The 26,510-nt window shown below is 37.5% G+C and overlaps 2 protein-coding genes across 3 annotated transcripts in view; one reads left to right on the forward strand and one right to left on the reverse strand.

Moving 5' to 3' along the window:
• The window catches only part of LOC144434924 (dynein axonemal heavy chain 3-like), a 64,018-nt gene extending 53,406 nt beyond the window's left edge, over positions 1–10,612 (forward strand). For both annotated transcript variants that reach the window (XM_078123445.1, XM_078123447.1), the window contains 14 exons: positions 392–553; positions 1,188–1,348; positions 1,833–1,990; positions 2,407–2,976; positions 3,775–3,881; positions 4,359–4,502; positions 4,891–5,054; positions 5,866–6,019; positions 6,393–6,521; positions 6,893–7,158; positions 7,621–7,709; positions 8,033–8,154; positions 8,585–8,674; positions 9,186–10,612. In XM_078123445.1, coding sequence (XP_077979571.1) covers positions 392–553; positions 1,188–1,348; positions 1,833–1,990; positions 2,407–2,976; positions 3,775–3,881; positions 4,359–4,502; positions 4,891–5,054; positions 5,866–6,019; positions 6,393–6,521; positions 6,893–7,158; positions 7,621–7,709; positions 8,033–8,154; positions 8,585–8,674; positions 9,186–9,392 — 2,523 coding nt within the window. In that variant the 3' untranslated portion in view covers positions 9,393–10,612. The remainder of the gene's footprint in view (positions 1–391; positions 554–1,187; positions 1,349–1,832; positions 1,991–2,406; positions 2,977–3,774; positions 3,882–4,358; positions 4,503–4,890; positions 5,055–5,865; positions 6,020–6,392; positions 6,522–6,892; positions 7,159–7,620; positions 7,710–8,032; positions 8,155–8,584; positions 8,675–9,185) is intronic.
• A 14,753-nt stretch (positions 10,613–25,365) lies between these two features.
• Positions 25,366–26,502, reverse strand: LOC144434991 (carbohydrate sulfotransferase 1-like). The gene has a single exon (XM_078123523.1). It carries the CDS (start codon positions 26,500–26,502, stop codon positions 25,366–25,368), a length of 1,137 nt encoding a protein of 378 aa, XP_077979649.1.
• Positions 26,503–26,510: the final 8 nt, after the last annotated feature.

The raw sequence follows: 26,510 nt of genomic DNA on the forward strand, positions 1-26,510 counted from the left end.
CTAGAAGAAATTTCAAACCTGTCCAGAAAATGCGTTTCAGTTCCAATTTTTGTGACAGTGAATAATTTTTTTTTTCAAGAATGTTCACTTTACATGTTTAGTGAAATAATGTTCTTTTTTTCCAAAACATGTTGATAGACACTGATTTTCTGTTGTCAGAAAAGTAGGAGGCGTACCTTTCATTGTATACAAGAAAATGAGAAGTGTGTCTTCGTTGAACTTGAACCGAGAAAAACTTATCAGAGAAATTATAATTTGATGTAAAAAGTCAAAATAATTTTATAGGTATTGTGTAATGTATGTAACTGTATCACAATTTGTTTTAAAGTTGTGATTTCATGATATGAGATGAGAGTGAATTTAAACTTGATTGCTTTGTTTTATCCACTAGGAAATTGCCACGGCAACTGAAATTGAGATTGATGCGACACGTAATGGCTACAAACCAGTGTCTATTCATTCAGCCATCTTGTTCTTCTGTATCTCAGACTTGGCCAACATAGAACCTATGTATCAGTATTCATTAACTTGGTTTATCAACCTCTACCTCCAGGTTAGTACCATTTTTCTCTCCTTTTTTTTCAGTTCAGCCGCTATATGTATTATGATTCAACATGTTTCAGTTGGGAAATAGCTTATCTAGTATATTCCAATATGAAACAGATTGACTGTGTCCCTTTAAACACAAGTAATCACCACAGACCATAAAATTACAGACTGTGTCCCTTTGAACAAGTTAACTCTACCAAAAGACCATAAAGTTACAGACTGTGTCCCTTTAAACAAAAATAACTACCAAAGACAACAAAGTTACTGACTGTGCCCCTTTGAACAAAAATAACTACCGAAAGACCATAAAGTTACAGACTGTGTCCCTTTCAACAAAAATAACTACCAAAGACCACAAAATTACAGACTGTGTCCCTTTAAACAAAAGTAACCACCAAAGACCACAAAGTTACAGACTGTGCCCCCCTTTGAACAAAAATAAATATCAAAGACCATAAAGTTACAGACTGTGCCCCTTTAAACAAAAGTAACCACCAAAGACCATAAAGTTACAGACTGTGTCCCTTTAATGTAATAACCTGGCCTGGCCTGGTATAATACTGAGATGTACAACATCAGTAAATTCTCACTATTCAAGTCCAATAATATCTCATCAACTTATTTTCATTGCTTTCCAGTCCATCATAAACAGTAACAAGTCTTCAGACCTGGAGGAAAGAATAGAAATTTTAAACGAACACTTTACAGAAAGTATTTACAGAAACGTTTGCAGATCTTTGTTTGAGAAAGACAAATTACTGTTTTCATTTATCCTATGTATTGGTATCCTGAAAGGAAAGTAAGTAATATTCCTTTATTTATCATGTATACCAAACACATGCAATGTCTAGTATTAAATTAGAAAAGACGCAAAATATAACGTAGAATTGTACTAATTCTTTTAATGTTCTGATATATAGTATCTAACAATCAAAGTGAAAATATAAGTAAATACATAACACAACAAAAATAATTCGACTGTCTTGGGGCTACTCAGCACTAGCTAGCTCCTGGGGAAATCACCGGCAAGTGTGGGAATTTAGAAACTCCGGAAAGAGCACCTGGGTAGGTCAGTGGCAGGTGTCGGTAGTCTAAGCAACCAGGGGAGGTTTTTTCATTAGAATACAGAACTATAGTATTGCCTAAATTTTAAAAGACCATTTAATGTATGAATAAGTGGAATATATTTTGTTTGTACCTACTTATTGTCTTTGAATAATACAAAGTGGAATGTTACAGGATTACAATTGAATTCTCAATTTTCTTGATATTTTTCCCTTCAGTGACAAAGTGGATGATGATACCTGGAGGTTCCTTCTCACTGGTGGCGTGGCTTTAGATAATCCTTACCCAAATCCATGTCCTGAATGGCTTAGTGATAAATCATGGTCAGAGATAGTCAGATCTTCCAATTTGAAAAACCTCAATGGATTTTATGAAAGTAAGTATTGTTATTATCCAGTGGTAGCTACATGTACTTAGCGGTACAGTTGCATGCACTATTATAGTATATATCATTATATGTCTGTCTGTATAATGTAGGTATCTGTGTGTATGTGTATGTATGTATGTATGTACAATGCATGTATGTTGGGGTGTGTATGTGTATGTGTATGTGTGTGTGTGTGTGTGTGTGTGTGTGTGTGTCTGTATATGTGTCTGTGTGCTGTGTGTGTGTCTGTATGTGTGTGTGTGTGTGTGTGTTTGTGTGTGTGTGTGTTTGTGCACGCAAATGTAAAGAACAACAGAGTGCTATAGTCATTGTAGCCATTTCAGTAAGATTCATCACTTGTATATGGTCTTACTTTCTTGTGTTTTTGAAATCTAATATGGCTGTGTTTACTATTCTCTTCCAAGGTTTCCAGGAGAATACAAAAGCCTGGAAGAAGGTATATGATTCCCAGACTCCACACACGAGTAAATACCCTGCACCATGGGACACACTGGATGGACTGGACAGGATGGTTGCCCTCCGATGTCTCCGACCTGACAAAATTGTCCCAGCTGCTGGAGAGTACATAGTAAATAACATTGGACAGACTTACATTGAACCACCGACCTTTGACCTTGCGGGTAGTTTCGCTGATTCCAATTGCTGTGCTCCATTGATCTTTATCTTGTCACCTGGTGCTGACCCTATGGCTGGACTCTTGAAATTTGCAGAAGATGAAGGTCAAGGTGGCAATCGTATTCAGACCATTTCATTGGGTCAAGGTCAAGGTCCCATTGCTACTAAGATGATTGACAAGGCTCTCATAGAGGGGACATGGGTGGTCCTACAGAACTGTCACTTAGCAACCAGCTGGATGCCAAGACTGGAGAAGATTTGCGAGGAAGTGATTATTCCGGAGAGTACACACGTAGACTTCCGTCTATGGCTGACTAGTTATCCGTCAGAAGATTTCCCCGTTTCTATCTTACAGAACGGTTAGTAATTGTGCAATTCTTCACTTACGGTATTTTTGTAATAATGTGAGAAAAATGAACATAAACAAAAAAACAAAATGGATGGAAGAATCACTTTATATGATCACAGAAGTATGATATATATATATATCACACATGTTGCATATCACACAACAAGCTGTCCATATCACAGAACATATATAATGAATTAATGAGACTTATCACATGTGCAGTTCACACAACATAGTTTTTGTATATCACACAGCAGATAGTGTAATTGCCTCTAGTACCTCACTTCATTTTATCAGCTTGGAGAGAAATTGCTATATGTGTGTCACTGTATTATTACATACGTACCAGAGATTACTTGCACTGGTGCACGTATATACATACTTGTGGTATTTTCACTGCAGTGCAATACAGACATTTTTTATTGTACACCTGTATATACCTGCATACAAACTTTGCTACAACTTAAACATGTAATTGCTCTGTATGAGTTATATGGAAATTTGCCGTTTCACATAAACATGTGTAATGATGACAACTACATTCCACATGTGTTCCAGTGTGGATATTTAGGGATATTTGCACTCGTGCTTAACGCTTGCAGTGTTTTCTGCTGCACTTTCACTCTCTACACTCATGAAAGTACAGGCGTAGAGAACACTGCAAGTACTGATACAAATACTCTGAGTATGCCACATTTGCACTCACATGTCATGGGGTTCTGTCATATTTATCTTCATCTGATGAGTTATTGCCTTGTTGAACTCAAGATGGTCTTTGTACTGACTTCTGCTCATCTTTTCCTACTAGGTGTTAAAATGACCAATGAACCTCCTAAAGGTTTGAGAGCTAATTTGATGAGATCATACCTAAATGATCCAATCTCAGATCCAGAATTCTTTAACAGCTCAAGTAAGGTAAGAAAATGGGAAAAATAATTCTGTCAGAAGGGAGGGAGGGGAGCGAGAGAGAGAGAGAGAGAGAGAGAGAGAGAGAGAGAGAGAGAGAGAGAGAGAGAGAGAGAGAGAGACAGAGACAGAGAGACAGAGAGACAGAGAGACAGAGACAGAGAGAGAGAGACAAAGACAGACAGAGAGAGAAAGAGAGACAGAGACAGAGAGACAGACAGAGAGACAGACAGACATACAGAGACAGAGACAGAGAGAGACAGAGAGAGACAGAGAGAGAGGGAGAGAAAGAGAAAGGGAGAGGGAGACAGAGACAGAGACAGAGACAGACAGAAAGATGACAACTAAAACTTGACAATGTATGGATGTTGACTGTGTTCTTTTGAGTTATATTGACAAAATTTTAGTAAACTAATGAAGATGGACTTCACAACAAACTGAGTATATTTTCTTATTTTTGTACCATATTTCTGTCTTTCTTTCTAGCCCAAGGCTTGGCAAAAGATGTTGTTTGGGTTGTGTTTCTTCCATGCTTTGACCCAGGAGAGACGAAAGTTTGGTCCCCTAGGTTGGAACATCCCCTATGAATTTAATGAATCTGATTTGAGAATAAGTATGAAACAACTTCAGGTGAGACAATATTTTTTGACATTTGTATGTGTTCTGTTATCTTTCATATTTGCAGTATCTTTATGGGTTTACTTGTGGCTTTCATTTATTCGTAATAGTTTTGGGGACAATTTTCATTGATTTATCTTTGTTACATGTTTGTATAATACTGCAGACAGGATTAAGAAGTAGACAGTTCTTGCCTTTGTGGTTTCGACTTACATCGTTAAACAACTAAAAAAAGAAAAAAAAATGGCAACTTTAAAGCAGAATTTGATGCTGACTATAGAAATATTTTAACAAACAAATATATGTCAATGTTTGTGGGGTTTTTTTGTCTCTCTTTTATTTGTTTCCTGAAGAGATATATGAATGAAATTAACCGTGAATTTTATTTTATTTGTCGTAGATGTTCATCAACGATTATGACGAGGTGCCATTTGATGCATTGATCTATTTGACCGGTGAATGTAACTATGGTGGTAGAGTTACTGATGACAAAGACAGACGACTTCTCATGTCTCTGTTGGATATTTTCTACGTTCCTCCATTGCTTGATGTGGATAAATACAAGTAAGTCATGTGAACAGCTTCTTCTGATTCTATATATATATTATTAGCTGTTTTAGAGATTGTTACATATGTACCTGAGATTACTTGCACTGGTGTGTGCATACTAGTGGTATTTGCACTGCAGTGCAATACTGAAAACAGTATTACATCCCTGTATGCAAATGATATGTAAATGAGGACACAGTCATTCGTTTTACTTGAAAGCATGTGATCGCATAGCGTCATTTTTATGGAAATTTGTTGTTTCGAATAAACGTATGTAATAATAACAGAACCCCATTCCGTGTGAGTGCCAGTGTTGGGTACGCAGGGGTACTTGCACTTGTGCTTGAAGCACTCATACAGTACCCCGCTTACACCACACTTGCACTCACACACATCATTGGGCTCTGTCATAGTAATGCTGTAAGTTTTATACTGTCAGGATGTGGGTTGTACAGTATAAAAGTATCAGCACAAACACTATGTCATAGACCAGGTTTTGCATGAGATTTTGTACTGAACGAACCACTATAAAAGATGACCAAACACTGACACAAGGCCTCGTACAATGATAACAACATGTTTATTTTGTATAAAAAAGGACCCAAACATTCTACATCAACCATTTACCATTCATACATTATTTTTAATTAATGGTTGTAACAAGCCTTTTCCTTTGCAAATAACAGTTTGTTTCAGCATAGTGAAATAAGAATGTGGGATATCTGTCATGTAGACTGACAATAATCTGCTTTAATAGTTCTAGACTATGTATCTTGGTTAAAAGCATGGAATGTGATAATTTATTTCTGCATTTTATTTTGATCAGGTTGTCTCCTAGTGGTGCATACTACATACCACGCCATGGTAAACACCAGAGTTACATTGACTATGTCAGATCATTACCAATGATTCCACACCCTGAAGTCTTTGGTCTTCATGAAAATGCTGATATCACCAAGGACAACCAAGAAACACAACAGGTAAGTGCTTCACAAATGAACAAGAACGGTCAGTTCAGTGGTCATGAAATTACAAGTTAGACATCAGCCATATTCTATAACACAAAGCAATTTTAATTAACTAAACTCATCATGCTAACCTTTCTCGTGCTTTAACAAGAATAAAGTTAGATTAATCTGACCAATTTAAACTCCTGCAGTGTATTACAACAGGTAGGGATGTAGAAGCAATATTTGACAACATAAAGGAATTATTTCTGTCCACTGTCATATCAAATTTCTTGATTAGTTAGTTTCCTACCCACAGTGTGATGTTTCTATAACTCAGCGTGAAATGTCTCGTACATATATTTACTCATTGCTTTTCTGTTGTTGTTTCGTTTTTTTCTGCCAGCTATTTGAAGGAATCTTATTAACTCTACCAAGACAGACTGGTGGGGGAGGCAAATCCTCTCAGGAAATCATAGAAGACCTAGCCACAGACATTTTGGGAAAAATTCCCAAGGACTTTAATCTGGAAATGGTAAGTATGAAGTGCATATTGGGTAGCTGTAACATCCTTGTTGCAGAATATGAATACGCCATGTTCCAGTTACCAGAAAAACAAAACATTATATAGTGTGGCCACTAGGAGTGCTGTTCGTAAGCAGCTAAGTGATGGTCATGATAGTTGAATACTCAAGCGTACTTTGAGTAAAATCATGTCCAGTTATTCATGGCAAAAGTGGATTGCATTCTCAACCAGTGAAAATGTTCTGCCAGCAGATCGCAGAGTTTTGTTTTAACCATATTTTGTTGACTGCCCACTATGTGCTGCCATGTGGTTTTATCCGTGTTACTAGTTAGTTAAACATAATTTCTAAATACATACATTTGTTTGTTCTTTCAAACCAGGTGATGGCCAAATATCCAGTGGTATACAACGAATCCATGAACACTGTACTACGACAAGAATTGATCCGTTTCAACAGACTCATCCAGGTCATTCGGGCCAGTTTACAAAACTTACAGAAAGCTATCAAGGGATTGGTTGTGATGTCATCAGAATTAGAAGATGTGTTTGACAGTATGTTAGTTGGCAAAGTGCCAGCAATGTGGGCTGCCAAGTCTTATCCATCACTCAAACCACTAGGCAGTTACATTACAGATTTCCTTGCTAGGTAAGTCAGTTATGTGCACATGTTCAAACACACACACACACACACACACACACACACACACACACACACACACACACACACACACACACACACACACACACACACACACACACACACACACACACACACACACACACACACACACACACACACTAACTGGCATGGATGCATGCACACACAGTCACACTTACATATGCACATGCCCTCATGCATGCATGCATAGAAACAGAAAGAGATAGACAGATAGACCAACCTAAAAACAGGCACACACATGCACATGAATACACTCAAATACTAGATCTGAAATACGTATAGAATGATCGTTTTGTGCTCTTAACACAAATATCAAGTTCTTGGTGATCATAGCAGATGTTGATGTGGTAGTTATTATACAACATTCTCATAGTAATCTGTAGTTCAACAAATATGAATATTAATTTTCATTGAAATCCTGTTTTTCAGATTGAAGTTCCTGCAGGATTGGATTGACCACGGCTATCCCAATGTGTTTTGGGTGTCTGGATTTTACTTCACACAGTCTTTCCTTACTGGTGAGTTGTAATCTATCACTTACCATATATATATCCATATCTGTTGTCTGGACTTGGACTCTGCCATGCTGTAAAACTGAACATGACAGTTCAGTTTTATCACGCCTGTGTAGTATCTGTATAGAAAAATAAAGTAGATCCTTTGGGCAAAAGTTGTCTGTGTGTGTCTGAATAAAAAGTAGGCCGTCAAAAATTGCAGGTAACAATCTTGAGGTGTAGATTTATATGCAATATAGAGCGATACAAAATTCACTTTCCTATCTATATATACGTTATAAAAAGTTGTTGGTGACTAAAGTGTGTATATTTGATTTGTTTATCAGGTGTTAGTCAGAATTTTGCCCGTAAATATACAATTCCTATTGATGTGTTGGGTTTTGAATTTGGTATTATGGAAGCAGAAGACGATATGGACTACAGACCTGAAGATGGTGCTTTTATCAAGGTATGTCATTTCTGATTGGTTAATGGATGATGACATTTGATTAGTTAATGGATGATGGTATCTGATTGGTCAATAGATCGTGATATCTGATTGGTTAATGGATGATGATATCTGATTGGTCAAATACTGATGATTTGTTATTACTTTAAATAAAGCATGTGATATTGCCATCTTCTGATTGGTCAAGAATTTCAAAACGTACTTAACAGATAGATTTTGATATTATTCAACATCTAAATATTCAAACTTAAATTTTATTACAATGTTGCATTTGTCTTACAATACTTTGACTAACAGATAATTATTGTGATGTTAAATCAGATGTAGAAACACCAATTGGTGAAATTATCTTGTTGCCATAGAAACTGTCACCAATGGATGAAACCCTTTCACACCAATTAATGTATTCTTAATCTCAATCTGTTTACAGGGCTTGTTTTTGGAAGGCTGTCGATGGGATAGAGAAGCCAAAGTGCTCGGAGAATCTCTCCCTAAGGCGCTGTTTGATTCAGTACCAATTGTATCCTTTGTCCATTTTAAAATTGTGTGTGAATTATTTGAGTGAATTTGTTTGTAGTTTGTAAGGTATGCCATGACAGGGCGCACTCACACATCGGTCAACCCCTGTTTGCAGTTTGATAGGTGTGAAGTGGTTTAATTTCAGATGGTCAGAAAGCTTTCAATGAATAGCCCCCTCTACAGTCCAACAGTAAATCATGCACTAGAAGGTTAAAGGTCAACCCTCTCTTTTCAGGATATTTAAAAAATCTACTGTTCCTATATTATCAGATATGACCATTCCATTACTATTTTCATATTTGACCCTGACTTAATCTACTGTCAGAATTTTACCAAAAAAAATAATTTTGTTCATTAATGACAGAAATCAAGTATTTTGATGGGGAATGTGTCTTCTATGAAGACTTGTTGTTATTATCATTAAATATAGCATATTGTTCATATTATTTGTAAACATTTTAACAAGTTCATTTTGTCTGTGAGTAGTTTTCCTTGACACCATATTTCTTTAGATCTGGTTACAACCTGGTGTGAAAAATGAATTCAAACTCAAGCCATCGTATACCTGCCCCGTCTACAAAACCAGTGCACGTCGTGGAACCCTATCAACCACAGGTCATTCTACCAACTTTGTGCTGTACATGGACCTGCCATCAGACAAACCGCAGAGTCACTGGGTCAACAGAGGAGTTGCTATGCTGTGTCAGTTAGATGACTAAGCGATTTTTCTGAGTTATAATCTTATAATCATGCCAACTAACATTCCATTTTCTACAGCTTTGCCAAATAAATAAATATATACAATGATGCTAATGTACATATTGTTTGAACAGTGCCTTGAATTTATCACTCAATTTATGTATGCAATGTGTGGCAATAAAAATTGGTGAAAATTTTGAAATTTTCCATCCCATGACATTCAGTAATTTACAAAAAAAAAAAATAAGTATTGATATTGAAGCCATTTTTTTGCGCGTGAGTTTATGTTATATTTCTGGTCTTTTGATATGATATTCCTTGTTCTTCCTTGCAATTACAAGCTCCTTGTTTTCCTTTTTACTGACTGTAAATATAGGTTTTTTGAATTTCATTTTTGGTGAAAGGAAAATAATTGATACAGAGTGAGCATTTGTGAAAACTGAGTTTTGTCAATTATGTATGAATGTCATATAGTCTGTGATTTTGAAATCCGTCCACAGTCTAACTGTCTTAGTTGAAAGCACGTATTTGTGTGTTTGGTCAAATGTAGTGAAACTATTTTTTCCACCCTTTTCCTCCGATTTCCGTCCATAGAACTTTTACAAGAATGAAAAAATACAAAACTTTATAGTTTACATTCACAGAATTAAAATATAGGCAAGTACTTACAGTTGTGTTTGAACATTGCTTATGATATATTTGCAAAAGGAAACCTGATTGTGTTGCTTGCAGAAATAGAGATAGAATATACACACCCCCAACCCAAGAAATGGTAGTGCCCTCAACCAAATTTGTCCATACCAAATTTATCCAGTCAAATTGTCTGGGATTAATTCTAGACCAAAGTGGTGATTCAGATTTGAAATTATAAATTTACAAAATGTTTTCATGAAATTTGAGTCTTCACCGTGTTTACACATTTCTTATACCGAAGGGGTTAAATGATGCCAAAGTTTATGATTGAGATGAGTCCAGTAATCTTGTGAAGGTTAAAGGTCAAAAGTCAAAGTTCACAAAGTGTAAGTATAATTGAAAAATGAGTGTTTATATGCGCATAAACTGACTTTCATGTAATTTTTCGTACATGTATATATATAATAATTATAATAACTGTATAAATAACCTTCTGTGTGAATTTTTTGTAGCTACTTTATGTATTTCTTCTTTTGAAAATCTGATTTTTGCAGTGTATGTATGATGCAAGTTTCACTGTGGCCACCCAATGTAATGTGTGGAGTTTTAACACAAAATAAATAACTTTAACTTTGAAGACTCACTTTGTAAGTTTTGTTTTATTTGGTGAATATCACAACTGTTGGAAATACAATAGAAGTCAGCTAACCTGAAACAGAACATAAACTGCCTATACAAAAAATTGTACTATCATTGCTACATTTTATCATGTCTGTATACAAAAAATTGTACTACCATTGCTACATTTTATCATGTCTGCATACAAAAATTGTACTAACATTGCTACATTTTATCATGTCTATACAAAAAGTTCTACTACCATTGCTACATTTTATCATGTCTGTATACAAAAATTGTACTAACATTGCTACATTTTATCATGTCTATACAAAAAGTTCTACTGCCATTGCTACATTTTATCATGTCTGTATACAAAACATTGTACTACCATTGCTACATTTTATCTTGTCTGTATACAAAACATTGTACTAACATTGCTACATTTTATCATGTCTGTATACAACAAATCTTACAACATGTAACATTGTTACATTTTATCATCTGGCTCAACAAAAATTTAAACGCTAAAAATAGCAGTCAATAAATTCGGATCATTTTAAGAGTGAGGATCACCTTAAGTTATCCCATGTCATAAAAAGAAAATGTAACAATATTGGGACAAAAGACTTTTATTGCACTATATAGTAGACCATGAAATGTAGTAATGTGAGTAGGATGTTTGTTAAGTCAGTCATGCAGGTAGCTAGCAGGATTGATGCCATCACCACGATCAGGCAACATTCTGTTCCAGGTTAATTGACTTCTATTGTATTGGTTTGAACGGAGAACTATTCGTACTGAGATGAATGCTTCTGTTACTACAGCTGATAACTTACTGGGGGGGGGGGGGGTAGAAAGGGGATCCCACAATATTGTACAACAAATGATATCCACTGCCTCTAAAATCTGTTGACAATGCCACCACCTAGAGGTCAGCTGTCACCAACAACCACCTAGAGGTCAGCTGTAGCCACCAACCACCTAGATGTCAACTGTAACCACCAACCACCTAGAGGGCAGCTGTAACCACCAACAACCAAGAGGGCAGCTGTAACCACCAACAACCAAGAGGTCAGCTGTCACCAACAACCACCTAGAGGTCAGCTGTAACCACCAACCACCACCTAGAGGTCAGTTGTAACCACACACAAAGGACTTTGTAGTGGTGAGTCATCAACATTCACTAGAATAGATAAACATACAAACACTAAACCTTAAAATGAAACTTTTTAGAGGGAACAAAATCAGCAATCCCCAGTCTCAAAGGATAGAAAGTGCATAATTGCCATGGCAACATTGCGAAACATTCAAATGTTATGCGCTCAGATGTTACACATCCTATGATAGCATTATTTCTATAATATGGCAGAGAATTGATAACACCATGGTAACAGTGTTACTAGTATTTATTAGCTCGTCAGAAGTGTCCCTTGCTGGTAAATCACAGCTCAACCCACCAATAATCGCGACGCTTACTATCTACGTATGTGACGTAAAATAACCCTGGTTTGTTTGTTGTTGTTGTTGTTGTTGTTGTTGTTGTTGTTGTTGTTTGTACTTGTTGTTTTTGGGGGTGAAGCAAATGAAATTTCAAAAAATTATCAAAGTCTTTGACTAGCAGTGTTGATTTGATAGAGTATCCAGTAAAAATCTTGTGCTGACGAAAATTGTAAATGAAGAGATGCGGAGATTTGGATGTGCACGTATCTAGTGCAAAAGATCATCACCACATAGTCAGTCATGTGTGCTCTGCAACACGCACGACTGGTGTTGTGTAGTATGGTGAATCATTTACTGATAAAGAGTGCCCCAAAACAGTGCACGACAACGATTTTTTTTGACAACTGGTTGTACGAATGAACCGCCAAAAAGAACTTCATTTAATTATCAACATGTTAAAAATACATAACAAATAGTATCTGTGAATACCATTTCAGGTGATAAAATAGAATTATAACATGTGATATGATATCTTTTACAACTCTGTATGTAGCGGTACTAATACTATACTGTAGACACACGTATACATGCGTTCGATGAAGTCGGGATGTTCGAAGAGAAAATTTGAAGATTGCATATGCGAGTAGTATATCGACCTCTGATGTAAGAGTTTTGCCTGTGGTCACTGGTGGGCATAGGCGTGAAGTAGTGAAACACAAGTAACTTAAACTTGCATAAGTTCCAGATCATAGTAAATTGCGATGTGCGTTTACATACAATAATGTAAACATAATGTCTGGTGATTTGCCATATACATACTACCTGCCAACTATATACAGGTGTATAGGTGAATAGGTGTCATCTTAGTCTATCAGCTAGCCCTCGGATGTTCTTCCGATAAAATACGACACACAACCGAACAACGCTATCGAGGATGGAACATTCGGGCAGGCCCTCACATGCGAACTTCGTTCGCTTATAGTTATAGCATCGAAAGAAAGCCCGAACGTCTAGCAGCAAGACTAGTGTCATCTATACTACACTACCATGTATACTAATCTACCACACTCTGTGTATGTATTAGGACTTGAACACGATTACAATGTAAAGTATTGTGATTTGAACAGTGACAGCACAAACAAAAAACAACAAACAAAATTGGGTAACTTGAACATTTTAGTAATACGGTAATCATATATACAAGACATTTGATTGAGGGAATGTCATCTGATTCGCCACTTGAACTCGTGGATACATAACTTTAGCCATTTTATCTGCTTTGGTAAAACGGCTTTTAATTTTTCAATTTGACTTATTCTGGTTGCCATGGTAAACACTATATGCAATCTTTATGATGCAATTGGATCTGACATCTTAGGTAACCTAGCGTTATAATTTATAGTGTAACTAGGGCACAGTGTGGCAAAGATGTCGAATATCATATTTTTTTCACATTTTGATGACCGTGGCAACAGCAAAATTAGTTTTTGGTAATGTACTTTGATCCGCTAGTCTGAGTGACGTAAACCTATAGATTCTTAAAATTTATGTAAAATTTTGAAGATTTTTTTTTCTATTTTACTTATTTTGGTTGCCTTCAACTCTGGAGCGCCATCCAAAATGTTCAAAATTGATCCATGTAGCACGGGGAATCTTTCACAATGTTTCATCTAAAAACCACCCATAACTGTTTGAGAGAACAAGAATAGTTGAAATTTCAGTTTCACTTTATGTTGCCATAGTAACCCCGGATCTCCACCAAAATATTCACATTTGGTCCATATCTCCTAAGCGAGCTTTCTACACAGTGTAACGCGTTTAGATATCGTACCAACAAACAAACAGGTGTGTAAACTCCCCTTTTACATCTCAAACCTTGTCTAAAAGTGGTCTGAAGTTTATAACTCTGATCCAGACGTCTCCTTTGTTACTCTTTTTTTGTCATTTGATTAAACCAAGTACTACAGGCTCTATTACAACAGGGAATGTAGTACAATCATTGATATATTCAACTATTATTATGGTATTGAATAGATTTATAAGCAGCCTACTTGTATAGTTACAATGCAAACAAACTTGGAAGCAAACACACAACAGTGTTGTCTGTACCGATTGAACGAAGTCTCCATGGCAATACGAGGAGTAAGTCACTCATGTGTACAAGTATTCGTATCAATTAGTAGAGACGAGTGTTTGTGACAATAAGTTGGGTTCATGGTATCAGTAACATCCATGACCAGGCGACACGGGAGTCGGCTATACACATAAATATATGTGTTTCAAGAATACACACTGCTAGATGCTGCACTAAAGTAAATTCGTCTATGCATGGACGGACTGCTCAATCATAGTAACCGGTAAGTTGTCAATCTCCCTATCTCTAAAACGTCGTAGTCAAGATAAAGCACTTCAGTACTTGGGCTCTAGCGGGTAGGATTTATGGAGAAATACACACTAGAGGGTGGCCAATAATGTGTCAAGGTATTTTAATTGTGGGCTCAGCACACAGGTGGTATTCGTTGTCAGGTAAACCAGCCAACGATAGCATCACGTGTGGTGTTTATACAGCTCCAAGCTACCAAGACGCTGAGAACACGTTGAACGGAATGTGGGTTTGATTTACTTCGTCTGTAAAGACCCACGAGTTTTTTTAGCTGTTAGACACCCATATTACAAGGCTGGCACCACCTCGACGGATTAACTGTACGCTGTATATATAGCGGTCAAAATATCGGATACAGTAGTCCAGCGCCGGAAAGTTCTGTTGAGGTAAATGTGTTTCTACTCCTTTTTTAATATGCGATACGTGAGCTCGCATTGGTATGTATTTCGAGATGTGAAAAATGTATTGAAATTGTAATATATATATCATTAAGTGTTCTGTATATTATAAACGGTTCTAAAGGTATAGTGAAGACTTGCGAGCAAATACGTTTCCCCAACCGATCAAACAAAGGATTCGTGAAGTATATTCCGGGGTTAGTTTTCTAATCACGATCTGACCAGACATCAAATGTAGACATACATCAGTACAAAATTACGATTGGACATAGGTTTGTTTGGACTTGAAAACTAACGAAATTCAGCCAGTGATCCGATATACGAATAAATGTATATCTACCGTTATCTACTGGTGTAGATCTCCGTTTATTTTATTTTACATGTAATCTCTAATGACATGAAATTCTGTTTATAGTGCCAACTAAGTAAAGACAACTATTATTGTAATTGTATTTAAACTGTACATTTGTTATGTTAGCGTTCACAGATTAGACACTATGCATTACGGATAGTGTTAACAAACTCTTGGCGTTATGCGTATAGCAACGAAGCTTATCAGTGGCACCTCAAGGTCTCTATAGCAACTATAAAGTGACATGCATGGCAACCAGTCCTGACAACAGTAACCTTATCATCATAAAACACACACACACACGCGCGCGCACGCACGCACGCACACACGCGCACACACACACACACACACACACACACACACACATATATATATATATACACACACACACACACACACACAAAGGTTTTTTCCTCGTTATACACACATACCTGACACCAACTGACGCACGCACATTCATTCACTCACTCACTCACTCACTCACTCACTCACTCACTAAAAAGACATTCTAACGAAAATAATTTTGATTTATCGACCATATTCGCTGTAACTATGACAACAACAATATTGGTGAATGAACAATCAGGCAGCGTTTATTTCACGGTAGTGAGTCGCCGCTATTCATGTTTGCAATACAAAATCACTGATCGAAAACGGAGTTTGTTCAATTCCCAAATGTTTACACAACATTCATAATTGGAGGCGAGATAAGAAAACGATCATGTTTAGTGGTGTTTCGTTAAGGGACAAAATAACACAACACAACAATGTGTTAGATTAATTGGTTGCATGACCGCTGACGTAGGAAAATTATAGTTTTACTGCAAGTACAGTACAATCGACAACATCCGAAAAAATAATTGACATTTCAGAAACATATGGCACACGGCAAAGGAGCTTCTTACTCATATAATTATTTTATAATACACTGGAAGCCTGTTACAAGTAAGACTTTGTAGATCTATAGTTACAGGGACTCACTTTGAATAAAACTGTTTACAAAAGAGCTCAAAAGACTTGGAGACCTTTGGATACAGCTATTAGCTATGACCATTATTGTTGAATGATATCACCCATTGCCTTTAGCATAGTACTGTTTAAACTCTCTCAGTGTACGTACAGCTTTCAAGTGTATTTTAACGAGCCCTCGGACATTACATTATCCAATACATATATCTTATACAGTTGCTATACAGTTGGAAACTTATTTGATTATGTACCCCAATCTCCTTTAGCGTATACAGAGGTGGACTGAATGCTATACCAGCAGGGTACTAAGAGAATTCAGTACATGTCAACTATAGAACTGTCTTTGAATGAAACAAAGGCTATACGTCCGGAGCGAACGTTCTCTCCAGAGTATATTGGTTATTGTTAAAGTGGAGATTGGATGGATTTAGTTTTCATGGGAGGAGAGAAACAGCTACTGACAGACAGACAGACAGACAGACAGACAGACAGACAGACACAGAGTTCACGTAGAAGCAAACTCTAAGATTACACTTATTTCAGACTTTGTAACTCAACACCTTAATATTTATGGTCAAAATATGTCCATTTGAATGTTTCTTGGTAATTAATATCAATACCGTTTCTGATAAGTTTTTATTTTTTATTGTAGTAGTTGCAAAGATTTTTTTAAAATAGTTATGAAGTATTTTTCTTCTCTGAAAAGGAGCATTGGAATTCCATATTCATCAAATACATTTTTGTAAATTGTGCACGATCTTGGCCATCTTGAAAACGAATATCTCTAAGCTTTCTCAACAATTGTTTTCCCTTCCTTCCATCGTTTGTCATTAATCCAACACCCGACTTATAGAAGTGTTCGTTCTTTTGCAGTTGTACGTAGATGTCCAACATCGTCTCTTGATTGGGTTTGAACTCGTAGTAGACATCATCCACTGAGAGCGCCACCATGTCATCTTTAGCTGCAGCACATTACGTAACACCTATGACGCTCCAAAATGTAAAATCCAAGTCGTGCGATGGTCCGATGTGGGAAAGAACTCTACCAATCACCAAAACATGTGATGAAATGATACTCAAAGCCACCAAAAGGAAGGGGAAAGGGAAAACAAAAAGGAGACGAGGTACTTTTCGAACTTAGAATGTCGAATGTGTTGCATTGTTATGTTATTGGGATGTGGTGTGAGCGGAGTCACTTCTGCACTGGCGATCGGTTCTGTAGTATTGATTATAACACTCACCGAAACTTTGTGTAAATATAAAAGGCTTTTACGTATCTCTATGGTACTAATGGAACTGAAAGTCTAGGATCAATAAAGGGATTTTATATACTGTCGGATAACATACCGCTACGCACAAACCCTCAAATAAAACAACACACGTGAGATACTCGGTATGATGTGGCCTAGATTCTAGATGCTGTAAATAATAGCCAAAATCAACTAATCTGGGTTAGGTATGATGTCACCCTATGGTACATAGAAACCACAGTCACTTGTGGGCTAATATTCTATTCAAGGATGGTCATAATACAAAATAATGACGTTATTAGGTATTTACGAATATTCAAAAACTACATACTGTCACTGGTGTCTGCATTCCACTTCAGAAAAGAGTATTCTTTTCCAATGCAAACACCAGTGATGGTATTGATTGATCTAGGAACTTGCAATAGTTCAAATTCCGACGTTGTGTAATAATTGTATTTTTTTCTTGTATCTTGCAGTCGAAGCTTTACCATTAAAAGACATGGAGGTTGCTGTAGTAAGTCAGTTACAACGGCTTCAGACGAAGAAGCTGAAGTGTCTTCCCTTGTTTCCTGGCAACAGGGAAGACAATAGTATGTATCTCTCTTGTATGAGAAGTGAAATTCATTTATTAGCTTCATTTGGACGTGTTTATCTTGAGAGATGTAAAGTTAACAAAGATGTGGATGACTTGATGCGAGCGGTTGCCCTTTACAATGCTGCTCTGGCAAGATGTGCAAAGTATCCGGACGTGTCGAATGAAGCCACCTTATCAAGTCGAAAGTTGGGTACGGAGGGCGTGCTCCTTTCCCTTCTCACGGGACAGGAGCAAAGAGTTGATAGCGACGATGCAGAGAAACGTTGTAAGGCCGAAATAGAAAGATTACGCGTTTCCTGTCAGAGTGAACTCAATAACATTGATAAAAACTGTAATCCAATTACAGCAGGTGGAGACGAAGATTGGGAAAGGGTTCAAGAATCAAAGCGCCTTCGAAGTATACAACGTATTTATCATTTCATCAATGGACGAATGAAAGTCATCATACGTGATTTATGGAACGACTGCATCGAAGTTCTTGGGAAACCACCATGTACGTATGCTGTGATTGGAACAGGGGAGTTTGGTAGGGGTGAAGTGACACCATACTCAAACTTGGAAATCGCTGTCTTAATTGAAGATACCATGGCGGGGAATGGTCAAATAAAACACTACTTCCGAAATGTGATCCGATACCTTTATTTCAAGATCTTGAATTTGGGTGAAACCACACTGTCGTCCAAGGGTATCAATTTTATTAATAATCTGTCGAATCCTGACGATGATTGGTTCCTTGACCTTGATACACCTCAAGGAATTGCTCTACAAATGTCATCAAATCCCCACTATAAACCAATAGCCAAAATGGTGCAAATTAAAACACCTTCTGATATGGCAAAGATACTACAGGAAAAGTCAATGGGCGGAGAGAAAGGAAAAACCATGGAATCTTTGATGACAGTGAGTTTCCTGACTGGTGCAGAATGTCTTGTGCAAGACTACATGAGAAGAGTTGAGAGTTTGCTAGAAGGTCCGGGTGATCTAACAAGAAATGATTCCATAAGTAGCACTGCCACTGATTCGATAAGGTCACGATTAGCAAGGAACATTCTGTTGAAAATCAGTGGCAGTCTGGTACCAAAGTTGGGACTAGGTGATGATTTGGGACGATTTAGAAACGACATATGGATACCCGAACAGATGGTTAATGCATTAGCTCTTCTCTGTAATGTGTCACCTGGTAACCCTTGGCGAGTGCTGGAAGATTTACGCAGACGACGCAGTCTCAATCCTGACGTCATCGATAAACTTGGATTTCTGATTGGAGCATCAGCAGAAGCTAAGCTTCGTATGCATATGGTTAGATTCTCTTACACCACCAAGAAGTCTAACAATGATCTTGCAACCAGTTTGGCAAGCACACAACCTGCCACGAATTATGACACTATATACCGGTATTACCAAGTGGCATTCCATTTTGCCAACATCTTGAGGGAGAGATTCCTGAACTCCCATGATTCTTATGATTTGGAGGCATTCCAGAAAGACTTTGCGGCTGATCCATCCCCCGTTTCACAGATTTCTCTCAATGTGAAACTTGCCCAGTACGATGAAGCAGCAAAACTCCTCTTGGAATGTGCTGAACATGACATCGAAGACAACAAGGCAATAACCAATTTTGTAGCCACTTCAGCAAAGACCAGGTCGTTGGATGGAGTGGCAAGGCTGCATTCAATGTTGGTAAAACAACATCAACATAAAACGAACAACTTATCCAGGGGAGTGGGTCCTAAATCTGACCAAGGTGGAAATACAGAAGACAATACGAACCCTATGCAGGCTGCAAGAACATTACTTCAACGTGCACAGAATGCATTGGAAAAAGAGACCGAACCAAAGAGATACGGTGAGCTCATCAACAAGACAGTTGCACATAATAATCTTGGTGTAGCTTGGTATGAGTTGGGTAAATATGATAAAGCCTCATCCTGTTTTCAGAAATGTTTCCTTTTGTGGAGACAAGTGCACCAATACAGTAAGGGTATCCATAATGACGTGGCCGACAGCATCAACAAGTTAGCATTAAGTTACGCCAAGGTCTCTGATGTGGATAATGCAATCTCTCACCACCAGATGGCGCTGCAAATGTATCTCAAAATACATCACGGAGACCGAGCACATCCTGATATTGCTGACACCCTAGTGAAATTGGCACAGGCCTATGGGTTGCAGAAGAAGTTTGACAACGCCCTCATATGCCAAAAATCAGCTTTCAATATCTACCAAATGTTGTGGAGTGTGTATAAACCACACCCAGACGTCGCTGCCTGTCTTCATGGACTGGGAAAGACCTTCTACATCCTAAGTCAATATGACAAATCATTACATTGTCACCAAAAAGCAGTTGAGATGTATACAAAGTTATATGGAAAGGAGGCACTTAGACAAGAAGTTGCTGAATGCTTGGAGACTTTGGCAGAAGACTTTCGAGTCACTGGTAAATTATCTGAAGCCATCGAATATTTGAAGAGAGCAAAGCTCATTTACGAACATCTGTACAGCTACAGTTATCCACATCCTCGACTTGCTTATTGCTATAACAACTTGGGCTCTGTATACTATGCACAAGGAGACTATCGGAATGCTGTACACTTCCATGAGCTTTATGTTGATATGCATCAGGCCCTGTATGGTACCAGTTGTGCCAGTATCACCATGGTGACAACTTTGAGGGATCTGGGCAATTCCTGGATCGCACTTGGTGATTACCAAAGAGCAGTGGATTACCACAGACGAGTATCAACTATGTATGATGAACTTCATGGAACCATACTACCCCATCCTGAAAAGGTGACTACACTTGGAGATTTGGGTACAGCCTATGAATTGAATGGTCAGTTTGAAAGAGCTGTTGAATGCCACAACAAAGCTTTAAGGATGGCTGAAATACTGAACATTGAAGAAAGAACAACAACTGTAGTTGCGAAATGTCTGGCAGCATGTGGTGGGGCTTGGTGTCTCTTAGGTGATGCACACAAAGCAGTGACATATCTCGAGAAATCACTTGATATGTTTAAAGAAATTTATGGCGCTGAGAAGATTCAATCTGATATTGCATCAACGTTAACAGACCTCGGCAATGCATGGGATGCTATGGGCAATTTTCATAAGGCGCTTGATTTCCATAATGATGCATTGCACATGTACCAAGCCTTATACAAAGAAACGACTGTGCACCCAAATATTGCAATGTGTATGCTTAATCTAGGAGCTACGTGGTTGTCACTAGGTGACCATCAAAAAGCGATAGAGTACTACGAAGAAGCTTTGGAGCAAAACAGAAAACTGTTCGGCAAAAATACAGCCCATCCTCGTATTGCAACTTGTTTGACTAACTTAGGCCAAGCTCTATGTGTTAGTGGAGAATATGAAAAAGGGGTGTCACAATTAGTGCAAGCTGTGACTATTAACAAGCTTGTCTCTAAGGGTGGTGACAGTATTGACATTGCCGATTCCCTCAGTCACCTTGGTAACGCGTACTATGAAATGAAAGTGTTCGATAAAAGTATCGAATGCTACAGAGAGTCAATAGCCATGAGATCACGTATCCATGGAAACCCCAACGTCCATTCAAAGATCGTCACCTTTGTGGAGGACCCAAAAAGAGCATGGAAGTTGCCGGGTGGCTACGATGAACTCTCGTCTGCAAAGCAGGCATTACAACTGAAACGTTACCTATTTGGTGAGGACTCGAACTCTGAAGTTGACACGTAGAGACATTAATTTTGATTATCATAGTACAATGTGCTCATACAACAATGGTAAAATATTTTAACTTCAATCACGTGATTGGTACAAACGCTTTCATGTGAATGGAGCACCTGTTCGTAACAGGTGTATTTCTTATTTAGGGTTCTGGACGATTTGCTCGAAGAAATCAGACTTGGTGGTTTTAACTCCCTGTCAAATGTAAACTTATACATACTGAACCATTCCAGTAACCGTATACAATGCATAGCTCTTCTCCATACTTTCCAGTCTATAATACTTAAACCTTACACAATGATGAGGCATTGACTGTATATATGGTCAGATAATGTGAAGTACTTCATAAGGTTCATTCTGATTGTTCAGATAATGTGAAGTACTTTATAAGGTTCATTCTGATTGGTCAGAAAACAAAGGAAACAGGCACATCTGTTAGCCATATTGTTAATGAGTGATAAAGTATATGCAACGAAACACTGTCATAGTTTGAGGTCATTCGATCTCCGCTGTATTTATTTTGTTTTATTATGACACCTTGTAGCCAGTCTTGCTGAGCTTGGTATACTATCTCATCGAATCTACATGCTCAAGTTGTAAATGCTGTAGTTAGAAACAAATCTGATATAACACAGACGAAGAAGCAGTTACATATTTTAATAAGGCGAGACTGAAGTGCTTTTCGAATGTGTCGATTCACACAAAAATCATATCATATTGTCTTTTATGGTGCAAACTAGTCTATTTACTATACGTTGGACGCCATTTTCTACGATCTCACTCTTCACTTATAGTCAAATGAGCACCATCTAGCTAAATCTTTAAATCTCCTGCTTGGGGAAAGGTTGAACAGCGCATGTCAGTAGTAATCTATTACACACTGACAGGCGGTTGTAATTGATGGTAACCTCGTTCAGTGCAGTTAAGTACAACCCTTCCTCCAGTTTGAAAGTAAATCACGTAAGGGCGCTCCAAAAGTTTTTGAAAGAACTAACATTACATCTTGTGAACTACTGGTGGAAAGAATATAATATTACGCTAAATGCATTTGACTATACGGTGGAGAGACACTCGAGAAAAGCCCAAGTATGGCAACTAGACTAGGTGTTAATGAAAATCTGGTGAGAGTTTGCCAGTTGCTATTATATAGCTACTAGTCATTACTAGAGGTCAATCTGATTAAAATCCGATGTAGATGTCGGCTAATCATGCATTGCTATCTTACCTTCGTTATTTGGCTTGAATTGACCTTCGTAGTACATGTTTACGTTTTTAGCCTGATCGTAGAGGAGGCGATCAGGCTAAAAAATGTAAACATGTGCAAAGAAGGTCAATTCAGGCAAAAATAACAAAGGTAAAATAACAATGAACGATTAGCCGACATGTACATCGGATTTTAATCAGATTGTATTAGAGGTTAGAATGTCAGAAATATAATTTTGCATGACAAAAGACCCCAACATTTAATCCATGTAGAATTGAAAAGAATCACAAGTGTAATGAACTGCAGCTGTGTACTATGTGTGTATCTCTACTACAAATAACATGTAAGAGGATAAACCTTTTGCTCCATCCATATCCCGCGTCTGTCACATTATTTGTAAAACTCTACGTGTAAAGTTTTGACACGTGATATATTTACAATGAAACGTCAGCTTTCGTGTGAACATTTTAGGACCCCATTTATCATGATTTATGTCTGACAGATGAACTACTGAAATATACCTCAGAATTTGATACAGTCTCCTTTCATACACTGGATTTTCATACTCCTCGACTCTTCTGTTTCTCAGTTACCTAGCTATGAACTACAGTAGAAACATGTTAACCTGAAACAGATAGTCGTCTGCTGCTGCTGCTGCTGCTGCGACAAAATATTAACCTAACACCATAAAAGAAATCTTACTGATGTTGCTACATTTTATGGTCTGACACAACAGAACAATGTAAGTTATTATATTGTTACAATTGCGGAACACCTAAGTATGTAAATGTAGCTCACCCAAATAAATGTGGCAATTTGTTGCTAAAAATTTTTGTTGCATCAGACGATAAAATGTAAGTAGAGTTAGCAGACGATAAAATGTAAGTAGAGTTAGCAGACGATAAAATGTAAGTAGCGTTAGCAGACGATGAAATGTAAGTAGAGTTAGCAACATTTTGTCGAGTCAGATGAAGTTCTATTTCAGGGTAACTGCCTTCTATTGTTTAAAAAAAAACACATTTTCTAATGAAACGTTAGTTTTGGGGTGTTTCTCAAAGCAAATTGTCTACCAGATAAAACCATGAAACCATACTATACTGACAGATGACGGATGACCACATGTGACTCGCTAATCCACTATTAAATCCAGTATACTAATCGTATTTAAAGCATGACATTCTGGGGAATAAATACACACATTTCACAATTTTTAAAATTAAACTGTTGAATTATATTAATAGTCCAGTTGCCAGAGGTGTTTGTTTTGCGGTTTTTAGGGGTTAACCTTGCAATGTGAGTTATATGATATATTTTTTTGCAGATTCCACCTCAGAAAGGTGTCCTGTTAGCATATCTGGCGGGTGCCACACGCTCACCCTTGGGCATTTTGTTATATCGCGAGAAAACCGAAATATCATGTATTGCTATGGGTAAACACATGTTTTAGTAGGCTTAATACTTACTGCCTATAAAACCATGTCAAAGTTACTTAAAAGTCATATTTGCATGCTACACACTGTATATTATGAATAATCAGTCAAAATTACAAATATTTTGTCAAAGGTTTTGGGTATTAAAATATCATAATTAGGCCAAAGGTCAACAAAATGTCGCCATTTTCAGTTATTATGACTTATAGGTAGTGGATGTGTTTTCTGTGTATCGTGTGGGTACATCCATGTATCATGATCATATACTGTAACATTTTATTTATCAAATCAGGTTATGACACCAGTTACACATTATAAGCTGAGTCATACTGATATTTTGTCTCTAAAACTTAATAAAATTATATGTAAGTATTTTGTTGAAATTCGTACATATCATAAATCATGATCTGATAACTTAATTAGGAAAAACTGAACACCATGTATTGATTTACAGTTAGTGATCATAATATATCCCTAACAAATCTTGCGCCAAGGTTTTTGAATATAAAAAAAAGTTTTGAACTTCAAACGTTGTATAAATTAGACCATTTTGACCACTTTACACCCTGAAAGCGGAAGTAATGATATGCATAAATTTCAAAAAAATACATATATATTCAGTTTGGGGGACAAAATATCAGTATGATACAGCTTGTATATTCTATTGTGGGACTATTTCGATTGCCGAATTGAACATTGTTATCAGAACTTTAATGTTTACCATGTTGAGGTAGGGAGGGGCCGGGGGTGTTCATAAAGAAATCGTACGAATGGCTATGCACTTTAGTCAGTTTTTCAGGTTGAAAGTCGGCGCTCAGAAGGACAGTCCTCAGCCCCCCCCCCCCCCCATCAAAACTACTACGGTAACTTGACCATCACTGGCCTACCCCAAAACGTTTTCCAACAGCAACCCTCCAGCCATCATCTGGTTTTTGTAGAACTTTACAGAGTGATTTATAAAATGAAACAAAAAACATCGAATGACATTATTTTCTTTTGAAATATGAAGGTAATTAATTGTTTAAGTTGATATCTTCAAATTCTTGTCTATCGGCTGGCATGTCTTCTACGAGGCTTATCTTGGTGTTTGCCAACATTTCAGCACTGCTGACCAACTTATACCCAAACATTTTCCAAATTCTTTCCGGGCAACAGGCTTGCATGTCCATCACGTTCTCATAAGTAACACCCTGTCTCCAAGCTTGAGCATTGCCAGATTTCTTTGAGGTCACTTTAGCAATAATATCGTGGACGACGTCGTTACTTTGAACTCCAATAAATTTATACATTTGAGGAATAACTGCCCATGGGTTGTCTGCGATATCCTCGTACCGGACTAACAGGTAATTGTTTCTCAGCCAATCAGGTCCATAACGAGCAACCATGTAGTTCGTGTCCATCCATTTGCAATAATTCACCAGTTCTTTCTTGAGGCGGTCTGTAAAATTCAGCTTGTCTTTCTCAAAGAAGTTTCGAGAACTCATTTCAAACATTTCTCGAGACTTGATGAGACCGCGTGGATCTCGAACGAGGTGAATTACTTTGATGTTATGTTTACGTAGCAGAGGCGCGATCCAAAGAATATTATAGATACGCAAGACTTTGGTGGCGATATAATCCTTTGATCGACACAGTTTTGTCATGTCTTCGATCGTTATTGGTGGTTGGAAAGGAAAGTTGCCTTGGCGCCAAAACAAAGTAATTTCATTTATATCTGAAATGAAATACTCGTGTTTTGTAAAATTGCAAGTGTAGATAGCATCGAGAAAACCCATCAGCTGAGGACGAATCATTTCCATACTTTCGAAGTCTTCTCTTGCAAATCCACCGAGGACATTGTTGGCCACGATCATGTCAGGCTCGTAGAAATAAAAGAAGTTGGTGTGTTTTGCGAAGAGAGTGCCTGTCACGCTGGACCCAGACCGCTTTAGCGCAAAGATTAACAAATTTGTTCCTTGTCCATTCCGCTGATGAGCCACAGCACCTGTGTTCAAATTTTTATAGGTTAGCACTTCATTGCCAAGATCCTCAGACGGGAAAAACGTATTCTGTGTAATTGATGCCGTCCAATACACTGCAATTACAAAGAAACACAAAAATGTGATCACCAGAAAACTTTTGCTTGCCACACGTCGTTTGACAACAGTCATAGTGAAAT

Source organism: Glandiceps talaboti, chromosome 5, assembly GCF_964340395.1.
Source record: "Glandiceps talaboti chromosome 5, keGlaTala1.1, whole genome shotgun sequence".
Lineage (NCBI taxonomy): Eukaryota > Metazoa > Hemichordata > Enteropneusta > Spengelidae > Glandiceps > Glandiceps talaboti.